The following is a 22,091-nucleotide window of genomic DNA, read 5'->3' on the forward strand; positions in this document are numbered from 1 at the left end:
CCTAGCAAAACTGGAGTCAATGGGAATCGGGGGAAAACTCTCCACTGGTTGGAGTCATACCTAGCATAAAGAAAGATGGTTGTGGTTGTTGGAGGTCAGTCACCTCAGCTCCAGGACATCACTGCAGGAGTTCCTCAGGGTAGAGTCCCAGGCCCAACCATCTTCAGCTGCTTCATCAATGACCTTCCTTCCTTCATAAGGTCAGAAGTGGGGATGTTCACTGATGATTGCGCAATGTTGAGCGCCATTCGCAACTCCTCAGGTACTGAAGCAGTCCATGTCCAAATGCAGCAAGACCTGGACAATGTCCAGGCTTGGGCTGACAAGTGGCAAGTAACATTTGCACCACTGGTCAGGCAATGACCATCTCCAACAAGAGAGAGTCCAACCATCACCCCTTGATGCTCAATGGCATTACCATCATTGAATCCCCCACAATCAACATCCTGGGGGTTACCATTAACCAGAAACTGAACTGGGCTAGCCATATAAATACAGTGGCTACAAAAGCAGGTCAGAGGCTAGGAATCATGTAATGAGTAACTCACCTCCTGACTCCCCAAAGCCTGTCCACTATCCACAAGGCACAAGTCAGGAGTGTGATGGAATACTCTCCATTTGCCTGGATGAGTACAGCTCCTACAACACTGAAGAAGCTGAATACCATCTAGGACAAAGCAGTCTGCTTGATTGGCATCACATCCACAAACATTTGTTCCTTCCACCACCGACGCACAGTAGCAACAGTGTGTACCATCTACAAGATGCACTGCAGGAATTCACCAAGGGTCCTTAGACAGCACCTTCCAAACCCACAATCACTACCAACTAGAAGGACAAGGACAGCAGATAGATGGGAACACCACCACCTGGAAGTTCCCCTCCAAGTCATTCATCATCCTGACTTGGAAATATATTGCCGTTCTTTCACTGTCACTAGGTCAAAAACCTGGAACTCCTTTCCTAACAGTAGTGTGGGTATACCTACAGCACATGGACTGCAGTGCGTTCAAGGAGGCAGCTCACCACCACCTTCTCAAGGGCATCTAGGGATGGGCAATAAATGCTGGCCCAGCCAGCGAAGCCCACATCCCATGAATGAATAAAAAAGAAACAGTTCAATATTTGGTCTGTTCTCAATCAGGGAAACTGAACAGATGAAAGAAGTGGGAAAAGCATCCGAGATGAAAAATAGAACCCAATTCCATTCTGTTAGCCTCAGGAATGCCATTAGCTTTATCAGCATTAACTCCACATGTGCAGCACCACAGGAGACAAGACGAAGTATAGAATTCAGGTAAAGGAGGGTTGGTGGGTGGGGATAATTCAGCTCCCATTTTAAAGAAATACATTCAGTCCTTTCTTGTTTATTTCCATAATAAATTCCTATGTCTACATTTAAACTGACAACTACTTATATGAACTTGTCACGTTGTAATGATATTCTTCGCCAGTTGTGATATTGCAGTGCCTTCACTGATGGGAAACTGTAATTACAGCCTAAGTTTACATAAGCTGTTTCCATTACAAATTTATAATGAAAATAGTGACAGGAACTGCTGCAAGGCAGTACATCTTTAAATAACTTACTAGTCAATCTTGCATGGGATGCACCCGAGGTAAGTGGGTAAGGGTGCTCAAAAGTAGTTCAGCTCCTATTTTAGAATCACACCTACATAAAGTATTACACCGTGATGATGTTTTTCTACAAGTGGTGAGATTACAGCATCTTCATAGCAGATAGGGTATAATTATCCCACGATACGTTTGAAAAGGCTTTTGTTATTTTAATTGTAGACAGTAATTTAAAATTGGAAAGTTGACAGGAAGTACACATGCAGATGCAGGTACACTAATAGATATTTTTAAAAATCTATGATGAATGTTTCTATTTCTAAAATGCACACTGCTGTACTGATAAAATTACACTGTCAGAAAACATTTTAAAATAATTACAAAGATCAACCTGCACTCCCCAAAATTTCTGTTTCAACATAAGTATTTATAAAGTATCACAAAGATTTATTAATAACTAATCAATGTTACATAAAAGTCAGACATATCATGTACTTTTCGTTAGTTTCTCCCTCAAAGTACAAATTAAATTATTTGCAAAATTAATTTAAAGTAAATTATGCATTTTAAAAATGAAAATCAACATCTTGTTAGGTAAGACTTTCTTAGTTAGATACAAGTTAGTGTGCCATGGAATTTCATTGAATTTTAATACGTCTAGTTAATAATTTATGTTATAATTTAAAGCATGTGCATAGAAACCAGAACAGCTCGGAATACAATTGAAACAATTAAACATATCGGAATAGTTAACTATAATTGTATTAAACATTTATATTCTACAGTAACAGTAATAAAAACAAAGCAAACAGAATTTTATGAACCTACATATTATGAATTATTAATAGTCATTTTCAGAAAAGCCCATGTTTAATTTAGAAATGAATTTAAGACTTCTTCTTCAATTTGCCAATTATTCACAAATCAAACAGTTCGCATACTATGTATACAACCAAAACTAATATGGGAAAAACAGTCTGATTGGTATCTTTATAAAGTCTATTTCAATACTAGTATATCCCCTTTTGACAGGTACCCATTACTCAACACTGATTTAATACTTGACATGTCATGTTTTGATACAAACAGTTTCCTTTCTATTAAAAGCTTCATGTATTGCTGTTCTGTGGCATATAAATCTGTGCAGAAAGTTACCAAATAAAGCAACCATCTTACTTTACTTCATTAAAAATTCTACTCAGAAAACTAAAATGTAATCTTTCGAAGCATTCCACTACCATTCAAAATGTCAGATTCTTAATTTCTGATCTCCACATTTCAATTTGGTTGTGTTCATTTCATCTTCCACTCAAAATATTCTAAATTAAACTGCAAAAAGGTGTCTTTAAACAGGATTGATGGAATTTAAGTTTTCACTATGACATACATTTTGTAAAAAAAATACTTACGATATTCTGTTCCATGTCTCGATTAAGCCAAAAAAACATTAACTGACAGAAATTCTACAAAAATTCCAACTGACAAGTAGAGATGCACTTACTGCCACATTAAATTTCAAAGTAAGAGTTGCCAGTGTGCTCCTGTTTACAGTCCAAAGTGTAAGTAACACACACTCCCTATAGCCCATAATGTTGAAAAGAAAATTCTTCCAAACCTGTAATCGTTGATAGCTGGAGAAAATAGATCCAGATAAAAGCAAAATAGTATCAGATGCAACTGTAACCCAGCTGTTTGAAAAGTCTGTTACCCAATAGTTAGAACATTTCAAAGACAAGCTGTGGATTTTAGACTCAAACTGTTCACCACTCGGATTTGCCTGGCACAGTAGAGAGCATTATTTTTTCCAAATTCAGTAGGAAATAAGAAAAAGCATATCTTTCAGTATCTTTTTCATTTTTAGAATTATGCACATTTTCCACATATCAAGCCTAACTTAACTGGCTATAGCAAATAGCCAACGCAAACACGAAGCACCTCATGACCTTTTTCTGTGCCATCAACTTCTATGATTTTGGGGAAGCCACCTGATTAGTATGCATATAAAATGTCTTAAAACTAAAGCAGTGACCCCACATGGCTCCCCTGAGCCCAGAGGGCTATCTGTACTGTTATTAACAGCAGAAAAACGTCAATGGGAGACACTTGCAGAATGTTACTTTTTTTTTAGCCTTCAAGGGAGTCCAGATCGGGGACCTAATCACTGGCTGAGTAGGGTCTGCTAAAGCAACCTCAAACACCAAACTGATAGCTGTTGCCATCAAGGAAGCAACCACTGATGTCCTTTAATGGGATATCATGTCCATTCCAAAGAAGGGATATCAGGTCTTGAAGTGTAATAAATTAACATGGAAAGTGTTATATTTCTATCAGGTCACTTGAATTAATGTCTCTAAGGCCTTTAGCTCTTGCATGGGTTGCAGCTGAGACTTTGGATGATGTGCTATGACCATACTCAAGCATCTGTTAAAGCCCTAGATATAGAGGAAATGACAAAAGGAAGTACCTTCAATTGATTGATTTAATCTTTGTCTCCACACCCATCCTCACCACCCAACACTGCTTCCTAGTTAATTTCCTGACCTTTATCTTCAAAGCTCTCTGTTCACTCTACCTCTTCAACCTCCTCCAAACCTACTCACTCACCTGAACCCTTCAATCTTCCATCTCCAATCGTTTCAGCAGCGCTTACCACTGCTGGGGGAGAACTTTCCCTGCTCTCAGGAATTCCTCCTGAAGCCTTTCTGCCTCTTCATCTCTCTGTCCTTCTTTAAAAGCCTTCTCAAAATCACAATTTCTCTCAAACCTATGATTACCTCTCCAATTTCTCTGCCATTACAGAGTTCCAAATACTCTGGTTACTCCTAATATATTCTGCATCTTAAAGGCATTAAATAAATTTGTCGGGTTATTGCAATTCAACCCAAAAAATATCCCAAAGCACTACTATGTGGCAATATGGAAGTAGATATATTCTAGATTTAGGACTACTGGACAATCGCCTAGCTGTACCATCTAAACGATTTGATACAGTACATCCAACTTGCTCATTGCCAGCATGAGGAAAAAGATTAATACCCCAAAGCCTTACATTGGGTGGAATATTCATGTATTCAACAGTTATAAAACAGGGAGTAGAAGCTTATAAGCCTGCTCTCTCCTGTCTGGTGGAAACCCTTTGAATTGTATCCAATGTGAGCAATTTGGCAATTTTATCAAAGTTATGTGACTTAATAGATAATGAATTGAAACTTATAGGCTCACTCATGAAAGGGACCGAATTGTGTTCTCTGATGACTTCTTAACCTTATGCATCTGACATGAGTCCTCATTTCCTTATAACCCTGTACAGGCAGCCAACTATATGGGTAAAGGTATTCAACAGGCCATTGCTTAGAATCTGGAATGGCCTACAGGCATGGATCTGACATAGATCCCACCATACAGCAGCATCCATTTTGTGATTTAGAGCTTATAAATGCTTTGTAATGCTATTTTATTAGGCATAGAATGGCCTGTGGCACTTTTGCAAGCGGTTCATGTTTTCAAAGTCATTGTCAAAATTGTCTCGAAGGTTTGTAACAAATGTTCCACTTATTTGCAAATTATGATCAAAGGATAGTTTTGCAAAAGTTGCTGGTGCAACCTGCAGGTGAGACACTAGGCATAATGATGCCATTCTACAAAAACACCATGGATTTGATCTGAACTCCAATACATGAACAGCTGCTTGCATTTAACATCGAGTTCAACAGCTTCAGACCATGAATTCTCTCCTCCATCTTGACCCCTTTTTTATTCCATTTCTTAAAATTATTTACTCTTTTTTCATATTTTTTATCCTTTTTCCCCAAAACCCGCCCTCCCTCCACTGGACCATCGGTCACTTGTTCCTATGTTTTGTTTTCACAGAACACTGACCCTTGTTCTGCTATTAGCACATTCTGCTATCTTACCTTTATGCCACTTATTAGCACCTTTTTCAGTCTTTAACACTACCATTAACACTCCCTCTGTCTTGTGTCCATGACATCTTGGTCAATCTCTCCTGAGCTCCCACCCATCCCTGACCCTCTACTTTGCTCCATCTCCTCTTAAATAGTACAAATCCTTCACATTTCTACTTCTCTTTAGCTCTGAAGAACAGTCATATGGACTCAAAACGTTAACTCTGCTTCTGTCTCCACAGATGCTGCCAAACTTGAGTTTTTCCAGCACTTTGTTTATATTTCAGATCTCCATCCTCCACAGTATTTTGCTTTTATCTTAGCTGCTGGCATTTAATTAATTTGGAGGCAGTGATGGACTTGGTAAATTCTGTAGTGTGTTGTCTATCAACTTCACCCAATGGGTTTGATGGAATGCTGTTCAGACACGATTAGATCCCGACAGGCAAGTTCATATCAATGGAATCATGATTAGAAGATTGGGGATTAAGATTTGGTAGAGTTAGTGCTTCTGGAAAGAACTTAATACCAGTCACAAAGTTGGTGATATGTGTACAAAGGTTTAGCAGATTCCCTGTGAATGTCAATTATCAATCACAATATTGTGCCAAATTCTGGGCAACACACTTTAGGAAGGGCATGAAGACTTGAGACAATACAGGAGAGGTTTGTTAGAATGTTTCTAGAAATGAGGAATTATAGTTATATTAATTGACTGGAGAAGCTAGGGTTGTTCTCCTTAGAACAGAGGAGGTTAAGAGGAGATTTGTTGGAAGTATTTAAAATAATGAAAGATTCAGATGGACTAAATAGAGAGAGCCTGAATAATGGCTCAACCCCCTAAGTAGAGCTCATGGTGTAAAGGGTACTTGTTAACATGGATAGAGGATTGGTTAGCCAATAGGAAACAGAGAGTAGGCATAAATAGGTCATTTTCCAGTTGGCAAGATGTGACAAGTGGAGTGCCACAGGGATCAGCATATGGAGGCCTTAACTATTTACAAACTATTTACAATTTATATCAATGACTTAGATGAAGGGGCCGAAGGTATGGTTGCTAAAATTGCTGAAGATACAAAGATAGGTAGGAAAGTAAGCTATGAAGAGAAATCTGCAAAGGGATATAAATAGATTAAGTGATGGGCAAAAATTTGGCAGATGGGAGTATAATGTGGGAAAATGTGAAATTATCCACTTTGGCAGGAAGAATAGAAAGGCAGCATATTATTTAAATGGAAAAATATTGCAGCCATCTGTATTACAGAGGGGTCTGGGTGCCCTGGTACATGAATCACAAAGTTAGTATGCAGGTACAGCAAATTATTAGGAAGGCAAATGGAACATAGACATTTATTGTAAAAGGAATGGAATTTTGGAAAGTAGGGAAGTTTTACTGCAGTTGTACAGGGCCTTGGTCAGACCACATCAAGAGTACTGTGTAAAGTTTTGAACATCTTATTCAAATAAGAATATAATTACGTTAGAAGCAGTTCAAAGCAGGTTCACTTGACTGATATCTGGGATGGGGGAAATTATCTTATGAGCAAAAGCTGGGCCTGCATCCAATAGCATTTAAGAGAATGAGAGGTGATCTTATTGAAACATATAAGGTCCTGAGGGGACTTGACAGGGTGGGTGCTGAAAGGGTGTTTCCCCTTGTGAGGGAGGCCAGAACTAGAAGACACAGTTTAACTATAAGGGGTCTCCCATGAAGATGAGGAGAATTTTTTCTCTGAGGGTTATGAGTCTTTGGGACTCTTCCCCAAAGAGCAGTGGAGGCATGAAGTAATTTTAAGGCAGAGGTAGATAGATTCTAGACTAACAAAGGAGTCAAAGATTATCAGGGGTAGGTGGAAATGTGAATTTGAGGCTTCAATTAGAGCAGCCATGATCTTACTGAATGTCAGAGCAGGTTTGAAGGGCCAAATGGCCTACTCCTGCTCTTGCTTCGAATGTTCCTATCCATAGAGCACAGATTTAAGGTGATTGACAAAACAGTCAGAAGTGACAAGAGGGATTTGGAATGCACTGAAAAGGTGGTGATAGATTCAACAGTAGCTTTCAACAGGGAACAGGTTAAAAATAATTGGAGCAAAATATGGCTGGAATATGGGGAAAGAGCAGAATTAGCTAGGTTATTCTTTGTAAGAGCCAGCACAGACTTGATGGGCCAAACAGCTACACTATTCTATGATGTTATGGTTCTATGGTTTTCAGGAAGTATTCTGCTAATTCTTGCAAGTCAGCCCAGATATCTGTGGGCATAGCCCAGAGTGGCCATGACAATTCCCATGCATGTCAGTGGTTGCTACATTAGCAAATTTCAAAGGAAAGTTTCTATTCCAAGGTTGATGTTTGCTGCAAGTATATTGATGCTCTATCACTATCATCCTCTTCTCCCTACCCCTCTTCACGGAAATCACATTTGCAATTGCCTGTAGATATTCCCAGAAAAGCTCCTATGGGTTCACTTGATGGAAAGATAAAGGAATTCCCTTGCTGGAAGGAACAAGATTTTTGTTAGATTGGTCAGAACACAAATTGATTCATTGAGTGTTATATCTTAATCCTTTAGAGGGTTTGCACTATAAATCTAGTTGCCCTCTGCAGAGGAATCAGTATTGATTGTTTTTCTTTTTATTGAAATGGGTGTCTTAATAAGAACAGTAGTGTTTTCTTGTTGTTCCAAAGATGCATCAAACTGCACCATCCAGGGCCAATTTTAAATTCTTAGAAAAAGGTTCTGAAAAATGAGAGAAAACATGCGCTAGCTGCTTTAGATATTGAGCAAAAACATGAAAGCTGAAAGTTAAAAAGGCTAACCAGTATTTTTAGCGAGTCTAAAACATTGTATTCCTCCTATTGGTGGATTAAAACAATCAACCATATTTAGCGGGGAAGAACAAGTCCTACGCTTTTAGTGAATACATGAATTGAACACAATGTGTGTCTATCTAAATATTTCATGACATTTTTCATGCATGCTAAGCAAACAGTTTTCCAGTAACAAGTTAAGTTAGGTTGAAAACAGTGTGTATTGGATACTAGGCTATGAAAAATGCTTACAAAATGTGACCTTGTTAATCTGTTACCTTAGTAGATTATACAAAAATGACTGAATGTTGAAGTATTATATTTGCGGATTGTGATTTGGAAATTGATTGTTTGGTAGAAAAGGGCCCCAAGAAGGAAATTTAAGCTCTTTAGATCATTCTACTGAAGTACTGAAAAACAAACTCTCAATTCTGGAATAAAGGCAAAATACTGCGGATGCTGGAAATCTGAAACGAAAACAAAAAATGTTGGAAAAACTCAGCAGGTCTGACAGCATCTATGAAGAGAGAGACAGAGATAAAGATGAAGAGTCATACAGACTCAAAACATTATCTCTGTCTCTCTCTCTACAGGTGCTCTCAGACCTGAGTTTTACCAGTATTTTTTGTTTTAGTCTCAATTCTGGATGTTGCTAATGCAATTCCTCCATTAATTAAAAATGCAGACCATTCCAACTTATTGCAGAAATTTACAGTTGAGAGAGAAATCTTTTATCATCTGTACCAGCTTTTAAAGAGCTATCCACTTACTTTTATTCCCTTGTCCTTTTCCCAAACTTCCATTTTTCAAATATTTATCAATTTCCTTTTCAAACACTGTTACTATGGATTCTGCTTCCACCACTGGGCATCCAAAATCCTAACAACCTTTTGTATGAAAAAGCATTCGCCTAACCTCTGCCTTCAGTCTTTTGGTGAGGGTCTTAAATTTAAGTTCTCACTAGATGGATTTCTGCAAAACAAGGTGATCAAAGCATACAGAAGGCAAGAGTATAAGGTTCTGGAAAATAAGGCATGCATCTGGGGCTTGTTTGAATATCTATGTGGGCAAAGAGTGGAATTTTTAAACTGAGCTATAAGTCTCTGTTATTTAATTTGCCTCTCGTGGGAGATTGGGCAAAGGGATAGTTGGTGCACAGGCATGAAATCACCTGAAGGATGAGGGTAACTACATAATGGCTTAATGCCCTTTAATCATCCCAGATGCATGAACATCAACTTCCTGGGGTGCTCTGCTAAAAGCATATGTGGACACTGGGTGAGAACAAGATCAGGCTTGATGTTCACCATCAAGGCTCACAGATGAAAAATGACTACTTGTGTGAGGTGCCAGTGCATGGTCAGTATCTTTGAAACCACAATGCAGCAAGATGTCAAAGCCTTCAAAGAAGAGGAGAAACAAAGTGAAGAAAACAGACAATAAAAGAAATCTATTTAGTCTGTGAAATTGTCAGAAGAGAGATTGCTCCTTTACTCAAAAGGCAAATCAAGCATTACAACTACCAGCTTAAATTTTCTGTATAGAGGCTGATGAGGCAGTATTGAAATCCCCAAATCCTGGAATCCAATTTCAATTTTATTGCATTGATGAAGCTTTCAAAATAAAATTCACAGACAATTTGAATTTTAATTTAATTAAGAGCACACGAGGCCAGTTCTTTCAAACAATTATTGATATAACAAGCGAAAATGTGCCATCCGTTTTCATTCAAATGACTTATTAAATAATATTTGAATCAATAATCATTTATTGCAAAAAGACTTAAAGCAATTTACATTTCAGAAGGATAAAAGGAGTGGAGCCAATTGTTATCAACCCAAGCAAAAGAATCTGTAGCTGAGTATAATATTTGCACTAATCCAATTTTAAATAAGCTGGTTTTTTTTGTAGCACTCAAAATGCCACAAGAATTATTGAAGAAAATCATGGCTGTAACAACCTATTTTTGCAGCATTTTAGTACAACACTCAGGTATGAAAGCCACTGGAAACTATAAGCAATAAGAATAGATCAAAAACATTCCTATGAAACTCTTCAAAAACACTACAGGGCAGTATTAAAAAACAAAACACAGAAATGTAGACTCAGTCAGGTCTCACCTTGGATGATACACAATAAAAGCATGGTTAGTGGTAACAGCTCAGGCTATATTAGCTATTTTAACTCTTGGACTGCCAGCCTTGGTGAATCTAACAAGTTTACTTCGAGGTTGCCAGCAATTGTGCAACAACTCCCCCCAATTCTGGAACTCTTGTTCTAACACATCAATAAAAGCACAGAACAGCTCAGATAACTTTCTATCTTTCTATCAAGATAATACAGCCGCTTTAAAGTTCTTACCACAGCTTTAAGGCAAGCAAATAACAAATCAGAAGTTTGTGCAATAATTAGCAAAAGATTAGAACCTCTTTATCAGGGCTTCTAGTAGTGATAATGAGCTATTTGTACTTCCTAACTCCAGTGTAACTCACCTCTTGTACAGTTCTGGTGCCCGGAAAGTTCAGGCTATAATCCCGTTGGGCTTCTCGATGCGTAATGATCAACATGAAGTTTTGATTTAATGACTCCTGTAGGGCACTGAAGGAGTGGAGATAAAAACAACAGAATCAGGGAAGAGCATGTTCAAACTTGTTCTCAGCCTTACTCTTTGAAGCCCCAAGAGTATGTTGACTACCAGATGGGCAAGTCTTAACAAATTCGGTTATAGTCTGTTCATAAGGCAAAAGGGTATGATGCGACTGACCAGAGGGATGTAACCAGTTAGTTAATTTCCTTTAATTTTAAGAGTAATCATTCAAATGATATACCAATCATATGGAAAAACTCAATACTCAGAGTTAAACACTTCACAAGTTAAAGCTGATTTGCAAAACCATTCCCTTATTTCGCGCTTTACATCAGCTACATAGTAAGATGATTTTACCAAATTAATCATTCCCTTGTAATTAATTAACATACTTTTATAAACTCCTTTTACTGTTCCATTTCCCATTATAACATGTCACAAAATAAACATTTCCAATCACATTTTATGTCATACTGCCCAAGGAACTCAGCTACCAAGGCAAACTGATTTTATTATGACAAATTGTAATAACAATGAAATAAAAGCAAATAAGATAAAATCAAATTAAATCCTGATTGTGGGTGTCTTGCAAATTATGGGCATTTGGTTTTTATTGATTTCTTGTGAAAGTACACACTCCTCCATGCTTTTCATTTCTGCATCACAGGAATCCTAAAATTTAGAAAGGTAGAATGGTTCACTAACAAAGCTACTCTTTGTCAACTAACAGAAACTGCACGAAATCAGAAAGATGGAAATTCTGGATTCAGCATTCCCACACCAGGGATGGAAAACACCTGGCTTTTCACAGTGGCACAACTGAAATCAAAAATTCAAATGGTGGGGGAACTTGAATCTGCTTCATGTCATTCCATGACATTTTGTGTAAAAGCTCCATGTACCAGCACTGCTTCCCTTATTTTTAAAGCACTTGTTCTCGGATTTATTTTATTAATACTGGTCTCATTAATGAACATTATGCTAATTAGAAGTATTACTGTTAAAATTTTTAATAAAACTAAGCTCTTTATACATAGTAATTGTTTGGTTTATAGATACCATGGAATGTGAAAAAAATTATTTTTTGATAGAATTTTAGTTCTATGATTCTAATTTAACACATTTAAATTTTACTCCTGTGAATTAGGGATTAACATATTTACATTGATTAAACGCTTTACTAACAATGAAATTTTTTTGAAGCAGTCACGAATATTATGAAAATAAATGCAACAGCTAAATTGCACACAGGAAGATCCCACAAACAGCAAATAAATGAATGATCACATCATCTGTTTTTGATAGTGCTCATTGAGGAAGGAATGTTGTCTAGGATAACTGAAGTACTCCCACTCTTCTTTGAATAGAGCCAATGATCTTTCATGTCTACTTAAATAGGATGATGGATCCTTCAGTTTAGGATTTCATCTAAAAATGACACTTCTGACAACGCATCTTTCCCTTACTACCGAACTCAAACACAGTATTCTCCTCTCTATAAGGAATAAAAAACTGAAATCTAGACATCAAAATTGTTAAATAGTCATGGAAAAAAGCAAAATAAAATATTTTGTATAACTCTGAGGAAGTAGTGTACTAAATATGAAAGTGCTTGTATAACAATAAAAAAAGGGGTTGGATGACGTGGGGTTGATGCTGTAACACCAACTAACTTCCCGTTCTGGGCCTCACTGAGTTAAGAAAAAGAAAACCGTGCAGCAATCGTCCAACCTAGGTTTTACATATGCTTCCTACAGGATCAAGCAAACAGTGGAAGTCTGGGAACAGGTTGCCTCCAAATCACTCATACTGAAGAAATGGGTATAGTTTACCTTGAAAATGAAGTTGCCAATAAAGAAAATGGACAATATTTTGTATCTTTTTCATGACTACTCTCACCTCTTCCATCATTTTATTTCAAATATATTCACAAACAAAATATGTCTTTATGTATTACAAATTTGGTTTCTTAAACAGGTGAATATACAAATTATAGAAAACTAACAGCACCACATCGAAAATATTTATACACTTTATGGACAACCAACATTATTTTAAATTAAAAGTTCTTTCACATTAGTGTAACATTTGGTTTCCACCACCCTCTTTCCAATATACACACTTCACATTATTTTGATACAGACAATCCTAAGAGAGCATCAAATAATTTTAATATGCATTTATTAAAATACTATTCAGATTCACTTTGATTTTAGTCACACAAAGTACACATGAAGCAGGTGTTTTCTGAGAAAAGCAAATTTGATACGCCTTTGATGGTTCCAACAATTAATAAGTTATGGCACACAGTAAAGACATTCTTTTACTATGAGTACAATACTAGCTTAAGCTAACAGAATCCAAGTTTACTGTAATTACTGCATATTTACATAAAGTAAAAAATATTAAATCACTGTGAGCAAGTAATGTTTGATGTGGCTTGTACAGCTATATTTGGCAGATTGATGTTTAAAGGACAGACAACACGTGACAGACTGAAAATCCAGCAAATACGCATTTGCTGAGGCTTTAGTGTTTATTTTGTATTTTAAATTTGGAGATTTTCATATGCCATCGCATGCATTTCCAAACTACAAATTATAGTTCTGAATTAATCGAAATTTTAAAGCAAGCTCAGCTCTGTATTATGGCATTCCCCAAGGTCTGATCAAATTAATGATAAATAATGTTCTGAGCTACAAAATGCATCTTACATAATTAACGCTCTGTTACAAATGTTAATGAATGCCAAGGTATCTGAAGGTCTGTTACAATCATATACCTTCTCACAACATCAGTTTTTCCTGAAGCAAGCATCATCCTTTTCTCATGTTAAAAAGTACCCACCCAAAGGAATACATTTATTCACTCTAATCCAAAATCTTGCTAATCATTTTGGGTACAATTAATTGCTTCCTTACCATCAGACATTAATTACACAGAACAGATTACAAATCTTTAATAAATGCTCTTCAGTTCTTTAAATGCTGTAGTTAATTAAGTAGTGATAATAGAAGAGCACTTCCAGTTGTTTTGGTAAAAAATCTTATGCTAAGTTGCACTAAACTGTACTGTTATTCTCCTTCCTATGCATACTACATTGCAACCACTTACAATGTACCGATTACCACATACCCAACTTGTGTCATTTACACCATGCGATTGTAATCTGACAAGCAGTTCCCCCTCCTTCACCCAGGACTCTCCTTCTGATGTGTCCTGGGGACATCTCCAACATAGCAATCGTTGACAAAGATCAGCAGTGTTTCAAGATTTCAGGCTTACAATTCAGTCCAAGCTTCCACCCTCCAGCTGTCTTCAACTCACGGCTCTTCTCCTCCCCCCACCCCCATGTGCCCTGTTTCCACAGTGCCATCCTGACTTAATGTAGTCTGCCAGCTAAAAACAATGCCCTCAGTTAATGAAAACGTATCTGTCCAGTTTATCTAATGTTTCATAGAATACAGGATGAGTGGACGCCATTCATCAAATTTGTTTGCCTTGAACATATAGAATTATGCAACTTCAACAATGGAAATGTTTCTTAGGGTTGTTTCTTATTTACTAAATTAGCATGGAATACAGTTTTGACAGAATACCCAACTCAGGAATTTGAAATTGAGGGAATTCAGCACAAAGTGTTGTTTTGGTCTTTTACAACACAAGGAGCAGTCCATGACAGGGAGTGAGAGACAGAGAGACCTGAGAGCTGAAGTCTGGAGGCATTAATTAGGTGAGTAGGCAGGTGATTGGTTGGCGAGTTTTAAAGTCTTTTTCTCTAAACTAGGGTTAAACTAGGACCTGGGAGATGCAAGTACTGTATTAAATTTATTGTGTAATGAGTTAAGCTACTTAATATAACTACAAATAATCATTCAATGATATTTAAAAACATGAAACTCTAATTAGTAAATAAATTACGATGGAAATGATAGGATCGGTGATGTGCTGCAGCTGTAGCACATGCTCACTGATGGACACCAGCTTGTCTGCAGCATGAGGAATTTTTGAACTGGAGTCCAAGCTCTGGACACTGCAATGCATCAGGGAGGGAGAAAGTTACCTGAACACTTTATTGTAGGAGGCAGTCACACCCCTTAGGTTAAGAACTTCGATATGGTCTGTGGTCAGTGACAGGAGGGTGTGACCAGGAGTGAGGCACATATGGGAATCCAGAAAGTAATACTGGAGGTGCATCAGGCCTTGCATTTGTCCAACAAGTTCGAGGTTCTTGTAGCCTGTGTGGATAAGAACAGGGACAGCAAGCAGGATGTGCAAACTGACCACAGCTTGGTGGTACAGGGGGCCATTCAAGTAGGGTGAGTGAAAGGAATGTAGTAGTGTGGGACAATATAGTTCAAGGGCTAGATAACCACAGACAGCACAGATCCTGAAGGCTGCACTGCCTGTCTGGTGCCAGAGTTAACGGCATTGCCTTAGGGCTGAAGAGGAGACATCCAGTTGTCATGGTCCACATGGATACCAATGACATAGGGAGCATGAGCAGTTACGAGCTGAATTAAAAAGCTCGACAAAGGTAAACTGACTGAGGAAGACTCATATTTGACTCGCAATGTTCTGTTTTTTTCACCACGGGTGCTGCCAGTCCTGAGTATTTCCAGCACTTTCCTTTTATATCTCCAAAATACTACCTGAGCCACAAGCAAATTGGCATAGAGTAAATAAGGTCAGAGAGTTGAATGTATGGCGCAAAGACTGATATGGGAGAAATGGATTTCAATTCCTGGGGCACTGGCAACCGTTCTGTTGGGTTGGGCTTCACTTGAACTGCGTTGGGACCCAGTGTCCCGACGAATCAAATAACTTAAGGCTGTAGAGGGGGCTTCAAGTCAGATAGTTTGGAGGGAGGCGGGGGTTGGAATGAAAGTTCAGCTGAGGGGAAATTTGAGAAGTTAATAAGAAAGGTCAGGCAGTATAGTGATATTGGTAATGATAAGCAGAGTGTGACAGGAAGGGACAGGGCAAGCAAACAAGACTGTAGAGAAGAGTAGGGAAAAATAGTATATGCCAGAATTTAACACTCCTTATCTGAATGCAAGAAGCATTCACAACAAAACAGAGGAGATGATGGCTCAAATAGAACTAAATGGATATGTGATAGTCATTACAGAAACTTGGTTGCAAGGTGACGATGTCTGGGAATTGAAAAGTCAAGGATATTGGACATTTCAAAAGGATAGGAAGAAAGGAAAAGGAGGTTGGGTAGCTCTCTTAATAAAGCATGAGATCAGTACACTAGTGAGAACCGACCTTAGCTCAGAAGATCAAGATATAGAATCAAAAGAGATAAAAACAAAAAACTGCAGATGCTGGAAATCCAAAACAAAAACAGAATTACCTGGAAAAACTCAGCAGGTCTGGCAGCATCGGCGGAGAAGAAAAGAGTTGATGTTTCGAGTCCTCATGACTCTTCAACAGAACTGAGTGAATCTAAGGAGAGGGGTGAAATATAAGCTGGTTTAAGGTTGTGGGGGGGGAGAGAAGTTGAGGGGGGTGGTGTGGTTGTAGGGACAAGCAAGCAGCGATAGGAGCAGATAATCAAAAGAACAAAAGAACACAGAGGCACTGAAGATGCTGATATTATCTAAACGAATGTGCTAATTAAGAATGGATGGTAGAGCTCTAGTGGGGGTGGGCTGGAAAGGCTAGCAGGGCATAAAAGATTTAAAAATAATGGAAATAGGTGGGAAAAGAAAAATCTATATAAATTATTGGAAAAAAAAGGAAGGGGGAAGAAACAGAAAGGGGGTGGGGATAGAGGAGGGAGTTCAAGATCTAAAGTTGTTGAATTCAATATTCAGTCTGGAAGGCTGTAAAGTGCCTAGTCGGAAGATGAGGTGCTGTTCCTCCAGTTTGCGCTGGGCTTCACTGGAACAATGCAGCAAGCCAAGGACAGACATGTAGGCAAGAGAGCAGGGTGGAATGTTAAAATGGCAAGCGACAGGGAGGTTTGGGTCATTCTTGCGGACAGACCGCAGGTGTTCTGCAAAGCGGTCGCCCAGTTTACGTTTGGTCTCTCCAATGTAGAGGAGACCGCATTGGGAGCAACGAATGCAGTAGACTAAGTTGGGGGAAATGCAAGTGAAATGCTGCTTCACTTGAAAGGAGCGTTTGGGCCCTTGGACTGTGAGGAGAGAGGAAGTGAAGGGGCAGGTGCTGCATCTTTTGCGTGGGCATGGGGAGGTGCCATAGGTGGGGGTTGAGGAGTAGGGGGTGATGGAGGAGTGGACCAGGGAGTCCTGGAGGGAATGATACCTATGGAATGCCGCCAGGGGGGTGAAGGGAAGATGTGTTGGTGGTGGCATCATGCTGGAGTTGGTGGAAATGGCGGAGGATGATCCTTTGAATGCGGAGGCTGGTGGGGTGATAAGTGAGGGCAAGGGGGACCCTATCATGTTTCTGGGAGGGAGGAGAAGGCGTGAGGGCAGATGCGTGGGAGATGGGCCGGACACGGTTGATGGCCCTGTCAACGACCGTGGGTGGAAAACCTCGGTTAAGGAAGAAGGAGGACATGTCAAAGGAACTGTTTTTGAAGGTAGCATCATCAGAACAGATGCGACGGAGGCGAAGGAACTGAGAGAATGGAATGGAGTCCTTACAGGAAGCAGGGTGTGAGGAGCTGTAGTCGAGGTAGCTGTGGGAGTCAATAGGCTTGTAATGGATATTGGTGGACAGTCTATCACCAGAGATTGAGACAGAGAGGTCAAGGAAGGGAAGGGAAGTGTCAGAGATGGACCATGTGAAAATGATGGAGGGGTGGAGATTGGAAGCAAAATTAATCAATTTTTCCAAGTCCCGACGAGAGCATGAAGCAGCACTGAAGTAATCATCGATGTACCGGAGAAAGAGTTGTGGAAGGGAGCCGGAGTAGGACTGGAACAAGGAATGTTCCAAGAATGACCCAAACCTCCCTGTCGCTTGCCATTTTAACACTCCACCCTGCTTTCTTGCCTGCATGTCTGTCCTTGGCTTGCTGTATTGTTCCAGTGAAGCCCAACGCAAACTGGAAGAGCAGCACCTCATCTTCCAACTAGGCACTTTACAGTCTTCCGGACTGAATATTGAATTCAACAACTTTAGATTTTGAACTCCCTCCTCCATCCCTACCACCTTTCTGTTTCTTCCCCCTTCCTTTTGTTTTTTCCAATAATTTATATAGATTTTTCTTTTCCCACCTATTTCCATTATTTTTAAATCTTTTATGCCCTGCTAGCCTTTCCAGCCCACCCCCACTAGAGCTGTACCTTGAGTGCCCTACCATCCATTCTTAATTAGCGCATTTGTTTAGATAATATCACCACCTTCAACGCCTCTGTGTTCTTTTGTTCTTTTGTCTGTGACATCTTTTGATTATCTGCTCCTATCACTGCTTGCTTGTCCCTACAACCACCCCACCTTAAACCAGCTTATATTTCACCCCTTTCCTAAGATTCACTCAGTTCTGTTGAAGAGTCATGAGGACTCGAAACGTCAACTCTTTTCTTCTCCACCGATGCTGCCAGACCTGCTGAGCTTTTTCAAAGATATAGAATCAATTTGGGTGGAGATAAGAAATAGCAGTGGAGCAGTTTACAGGCACCTAATTATAGCTATACTGTAGGACAGAATATAAATCAAGAAATAATGGGGCTTATAAGAAAGGTATTGCAATTTTAATCGACATAAAGATTGGACCAAATTGACAAAGGTAGCCTTGACGATGAGTTCATACAGTGCATTCAGAAGTTTCTTACAACAATACATTATGGAACCAACCAAGGAATCAACTAGTAATTATAGCTAGTAATGTGCAATGAGTATGGATCAATTAATGATGTCATAGTTATGAATATTCAATTTCATGATTCATATGTCTTAGGGATATAACTTTTAATTTGAGAGTTCTGTGGGGAACAGTGATCATAACGTGCATTTCACATCCAATTTAAAAATGAGAAACATGGGGCTAAAACCAGTGTCCTCAGCTTACGTACAGGCAATTACAAAGATATGAAGCCAGAGCTGGCCAAAGTAGGCAGGGAAAGCAAGTTAAAAAGTTGACAGTGGAGAAGCAGTGACAGACATTTAATATGCTATTTCATAACTCTCAACAAATATATATTCCATTAAGAAAGGCTCTACCACAAGGGTGCACTGTCCTTGGCTAACTAAGGGAGTTAAAGGTGGTATCAAATTGAATGAAAAGGTGCATAATTCTGTGAAAATTAGTGGTAGGCCAGAAAATTAGGAAAATTTTAGAAACCGGCAAAGGGTAACTAAAAAAAAAAATCAGATGGAGAAATTAGAATGAGAGTAAACTAGAAGAAATGTAGAAACAGACAGGAAGAACTTCTACATTATACAAAAAGGAGCAGCTAAAGTAAGTGGTGGCCCCTTAGAGGATGAGACTGGGGAATTAATAATGGGAAACAAAGAAATGGCAGGCACTTTGCACAAGTATTTTGTATCTGTCTTCACTGTAGATGATACAAAAAGCATCCCAAGAATAGTGGAAAATCAAGGGACAAACAGAGAGAGGAAAGCAAACAATCACTACCATTAGAGAAAAACTACTGGGAAAACTAATGGGGCTAAAGACTGACTAGACCCCTGGACCTGATGGCCTGCATCCAAGGGTCTTAAAAGAAGTGGCTGCAGAGATAGTGGATGCATTGGTTGTAAGCTTCCAAAATTGCTTTCTCATTCATGCCGAAATTAAAATTACTCTCAGGGCCTAATACATCTGTTAAAATCATATCTATGCTGCTTTCTGGTAATTAAGTAAACCGGGGCATTTTAAATGCCCATCCTCCTGTTTTCCAACAGCTGGGTAGGGTTAAAATTGCCCACTTAATATGTGAAAACATACATATGTGAACATGTGTAGTAGGCCTTAATAGCACACTGAAAAATAATCCACAGTGAGTTAAAGAGAACCCATTATTTCAGCATTCAATCATGTCAGACGAGCATGAGACAGGTATGATAGAAGTAACATCAGGGAATGGACAAGAAAAGGGCGACTCTTGTAGGAAGTGTCTGCTAATAAATAGGACTTTTAATATTACAAGGTCTTCTATGGTGTTGCTCATGAGTTTGAACACATGCTGTTTCACCAAAGTAACAACTTGTATTTATATGGTGCTTTTAATTAGTAAAATCACCCCAAGCCCATCTGCCTCCACCTCCATAATATCACTCTTTACCAACCCTGCCTTAACTTATCTTCTGTTGAAACTCTCATTCATTCCTTTGTTACCTCTGGGTTTGACCACTCCAATGCCTTTCCAGCTGGTGCCTCATCTTCCGCGCTCTGTAAACTTCAGTTCATCCAAAACTATGTTGTCCATAGCTTAACTTGGATAAAATTCCATTCACTTATCATCCCTGTGCTCGCTGATCCATAGTGGCTGCCAGGCTGGCAATGCCTACATTTTAAAAATGCTCATCCTTGTATTCAAATCCATCCATATCTCTGATGCTGTTCAGCCATACAAACCCTCAGAGATCTCTGCGTTCCTCCAATACTGGCCTCGTTAACGTTCTTGATTTTCACTGCTCCTCCACTGGTAACTGTGTCTTCAGTTGCCTAGGTCTAAACTTGAGATTACCTTTCCTTTAAATGTTCCTTCAAAAGCTATCTCTGACAGATGTACAATATATTATTGGGATCGTCCTTTTACAATAATTGAACATGTTAAATTGTAATTTGATTACAAAGTATATTGCTAAATGGTATTTTGGGTTATATTCCACTATGATATTTCTGGAAAGTGTAATTCAATAGGCTTGACTATCGTGCGGTTACTTAAATATGTAGTTAATTTTCTTTCTCATCTCCCTTGTCCAGGGAGGATGTTCCAGATTTTTTTTTATTCATTTCATTCACAGGATGTGAGCTTCACTAGCTAGACCAGCATATATTGCCCATCCCTAGTTGCCCTTGAGGTGGTGGTGGTGATGAGCTGCCTTCTTGAACTGCTGCAGTCCATGTGGTGTAGGTATGCCCACAGTGCAGATAGGAAGGGAGTTTCAGGATTTTGACCCAAAAACAGTGAAGGAACAGTGGTATATTTCCAAGTCTGGATGGTGAGTGACTTGGAGGCGAACTTCCAGGTCACGGTGCTCCCATCTATTGGCTGCCCATGTCCTTCTAGGTGGTAGTGGTCATGGGCTTGGAAGGTGCTGTCTAAGGAGCCTTGGTAAAGTCTTGCATTGCATCCTGTAGATGGTACACACTGCTGCTACTGTCCATCAGTGGTGGCGAGAGTAAATGTGGACATGGTGTCAATGAAGCAGGCTGCTTTGTCCTCAATGATATCAAGCTTCTTGAGTGTTGTGGGAGTTGCACTCATCCAGGCAGGTGCAAAGTATTCCATCACACTCCTAACTTGTATCTTGCAGATGGTGGACAGGCTTTGGGGAGTCAGGAGGTGAGTTATTCGTCACAAGATTCCCAGCCTCTGATCTGCTCTTGAAGCCACAGTATTTATATGGCTAATCCAGCTCAGTTTCTGGTCAATGGTAACTGAACTGGACTAACCATAGGACATAATCTAGACATTGTTAATGTGGGTGAAAAGTAGGTTGAATGTATTGAGTGTTATGGTACAGTTAAGCATGTGATGTGAGTGGTTTGGCAGTGCTAAGAGAGTGAATCTAGAGTGGGATGGTGAGATGTAGCAGCAGTGTTGGTGGCTATGAGCTTTGGGATGGGAAGATTGTTGAATATTTGCACAGGACGAGTGGATATGCACATAATTCAGCAGATTGTGGCAGCGATGGGATGGGAAGTCTCAGTTGTGCTACTGCAAGAAAAGCAGTTGCGAAGTGTAATGTCAGATTCGGATGTTTGGGAGCACTGGCTAGTTCCAGGTAGGACTGGAAGGAGGATCTCAGTATACGAGGTCACAAGAGTCCCCCAATATTTGGGGGTGCTTGGAAGAGGAAATGCCAGGGAAGGAATATTGCAAGGGAATAATAGGTCCACAATTTCTATCCAGGCATGACAATACTGAGACAGTATAGCAGTATAACAGTTCTGCAAGAATGGTGCTGGAGTGTGGTAGTGGGTCCAGAGTTGCAGGATGTAGCAAGCAATGGAGTTAGAGGTTCAAGTTCTAAATTCAGTTGTAATTTAAACTCAGCAGGCCTCAGAAGGCCAGTCTCACAATAGAGGTTCTAGGTTATGTCCTCAATGGCAACATGCT

At 39.2% G+C, this 22,091-nt stretch overlaps 1 protein-coding gene across 3 annotated transcripts in view; it reads right to left on the reverse strand.

Moving 5' to 3' along the window:
• faf1 (Fas (TNFRSF6) associated factor 1) overlaps positions 1-22,091 on the reverse strand; it is a 386,266-nt gene that overhangs the window by 276,420 nt on the left and 87,755 nt on the right. For all 3 annotated transcript variants that reach the window (XM_041208631.1, XM_041208632.1, XM_041208630.1), the window contains exon 7: positions 10,787-10,892. In XM_041208631.1, the coding sequence (XP_041064565.1) occupies positions 10,787-10,892 (106 nt within the window). The remainder of the gene's footprint in view (positions 1-10,786; positions 10,893-22,091) is intronic.

The sequence above is a fragment of the Carcharodon carcharias genome, chromosome 16, assembly GCF_017639515.1.
Source record: "Carcharodon carcharias isolate sCarCar2 chromosome 16, sCarCar2.pri, whole genome shotgun sequence".
In the NCBI taxonomy this organism is placed as follows: Eukaryota; Metazoa; Chordata; class Chondrichthyes; order Lamniformes; family Lamnidae; genus Carcharodon; species Carcharodon carcharias.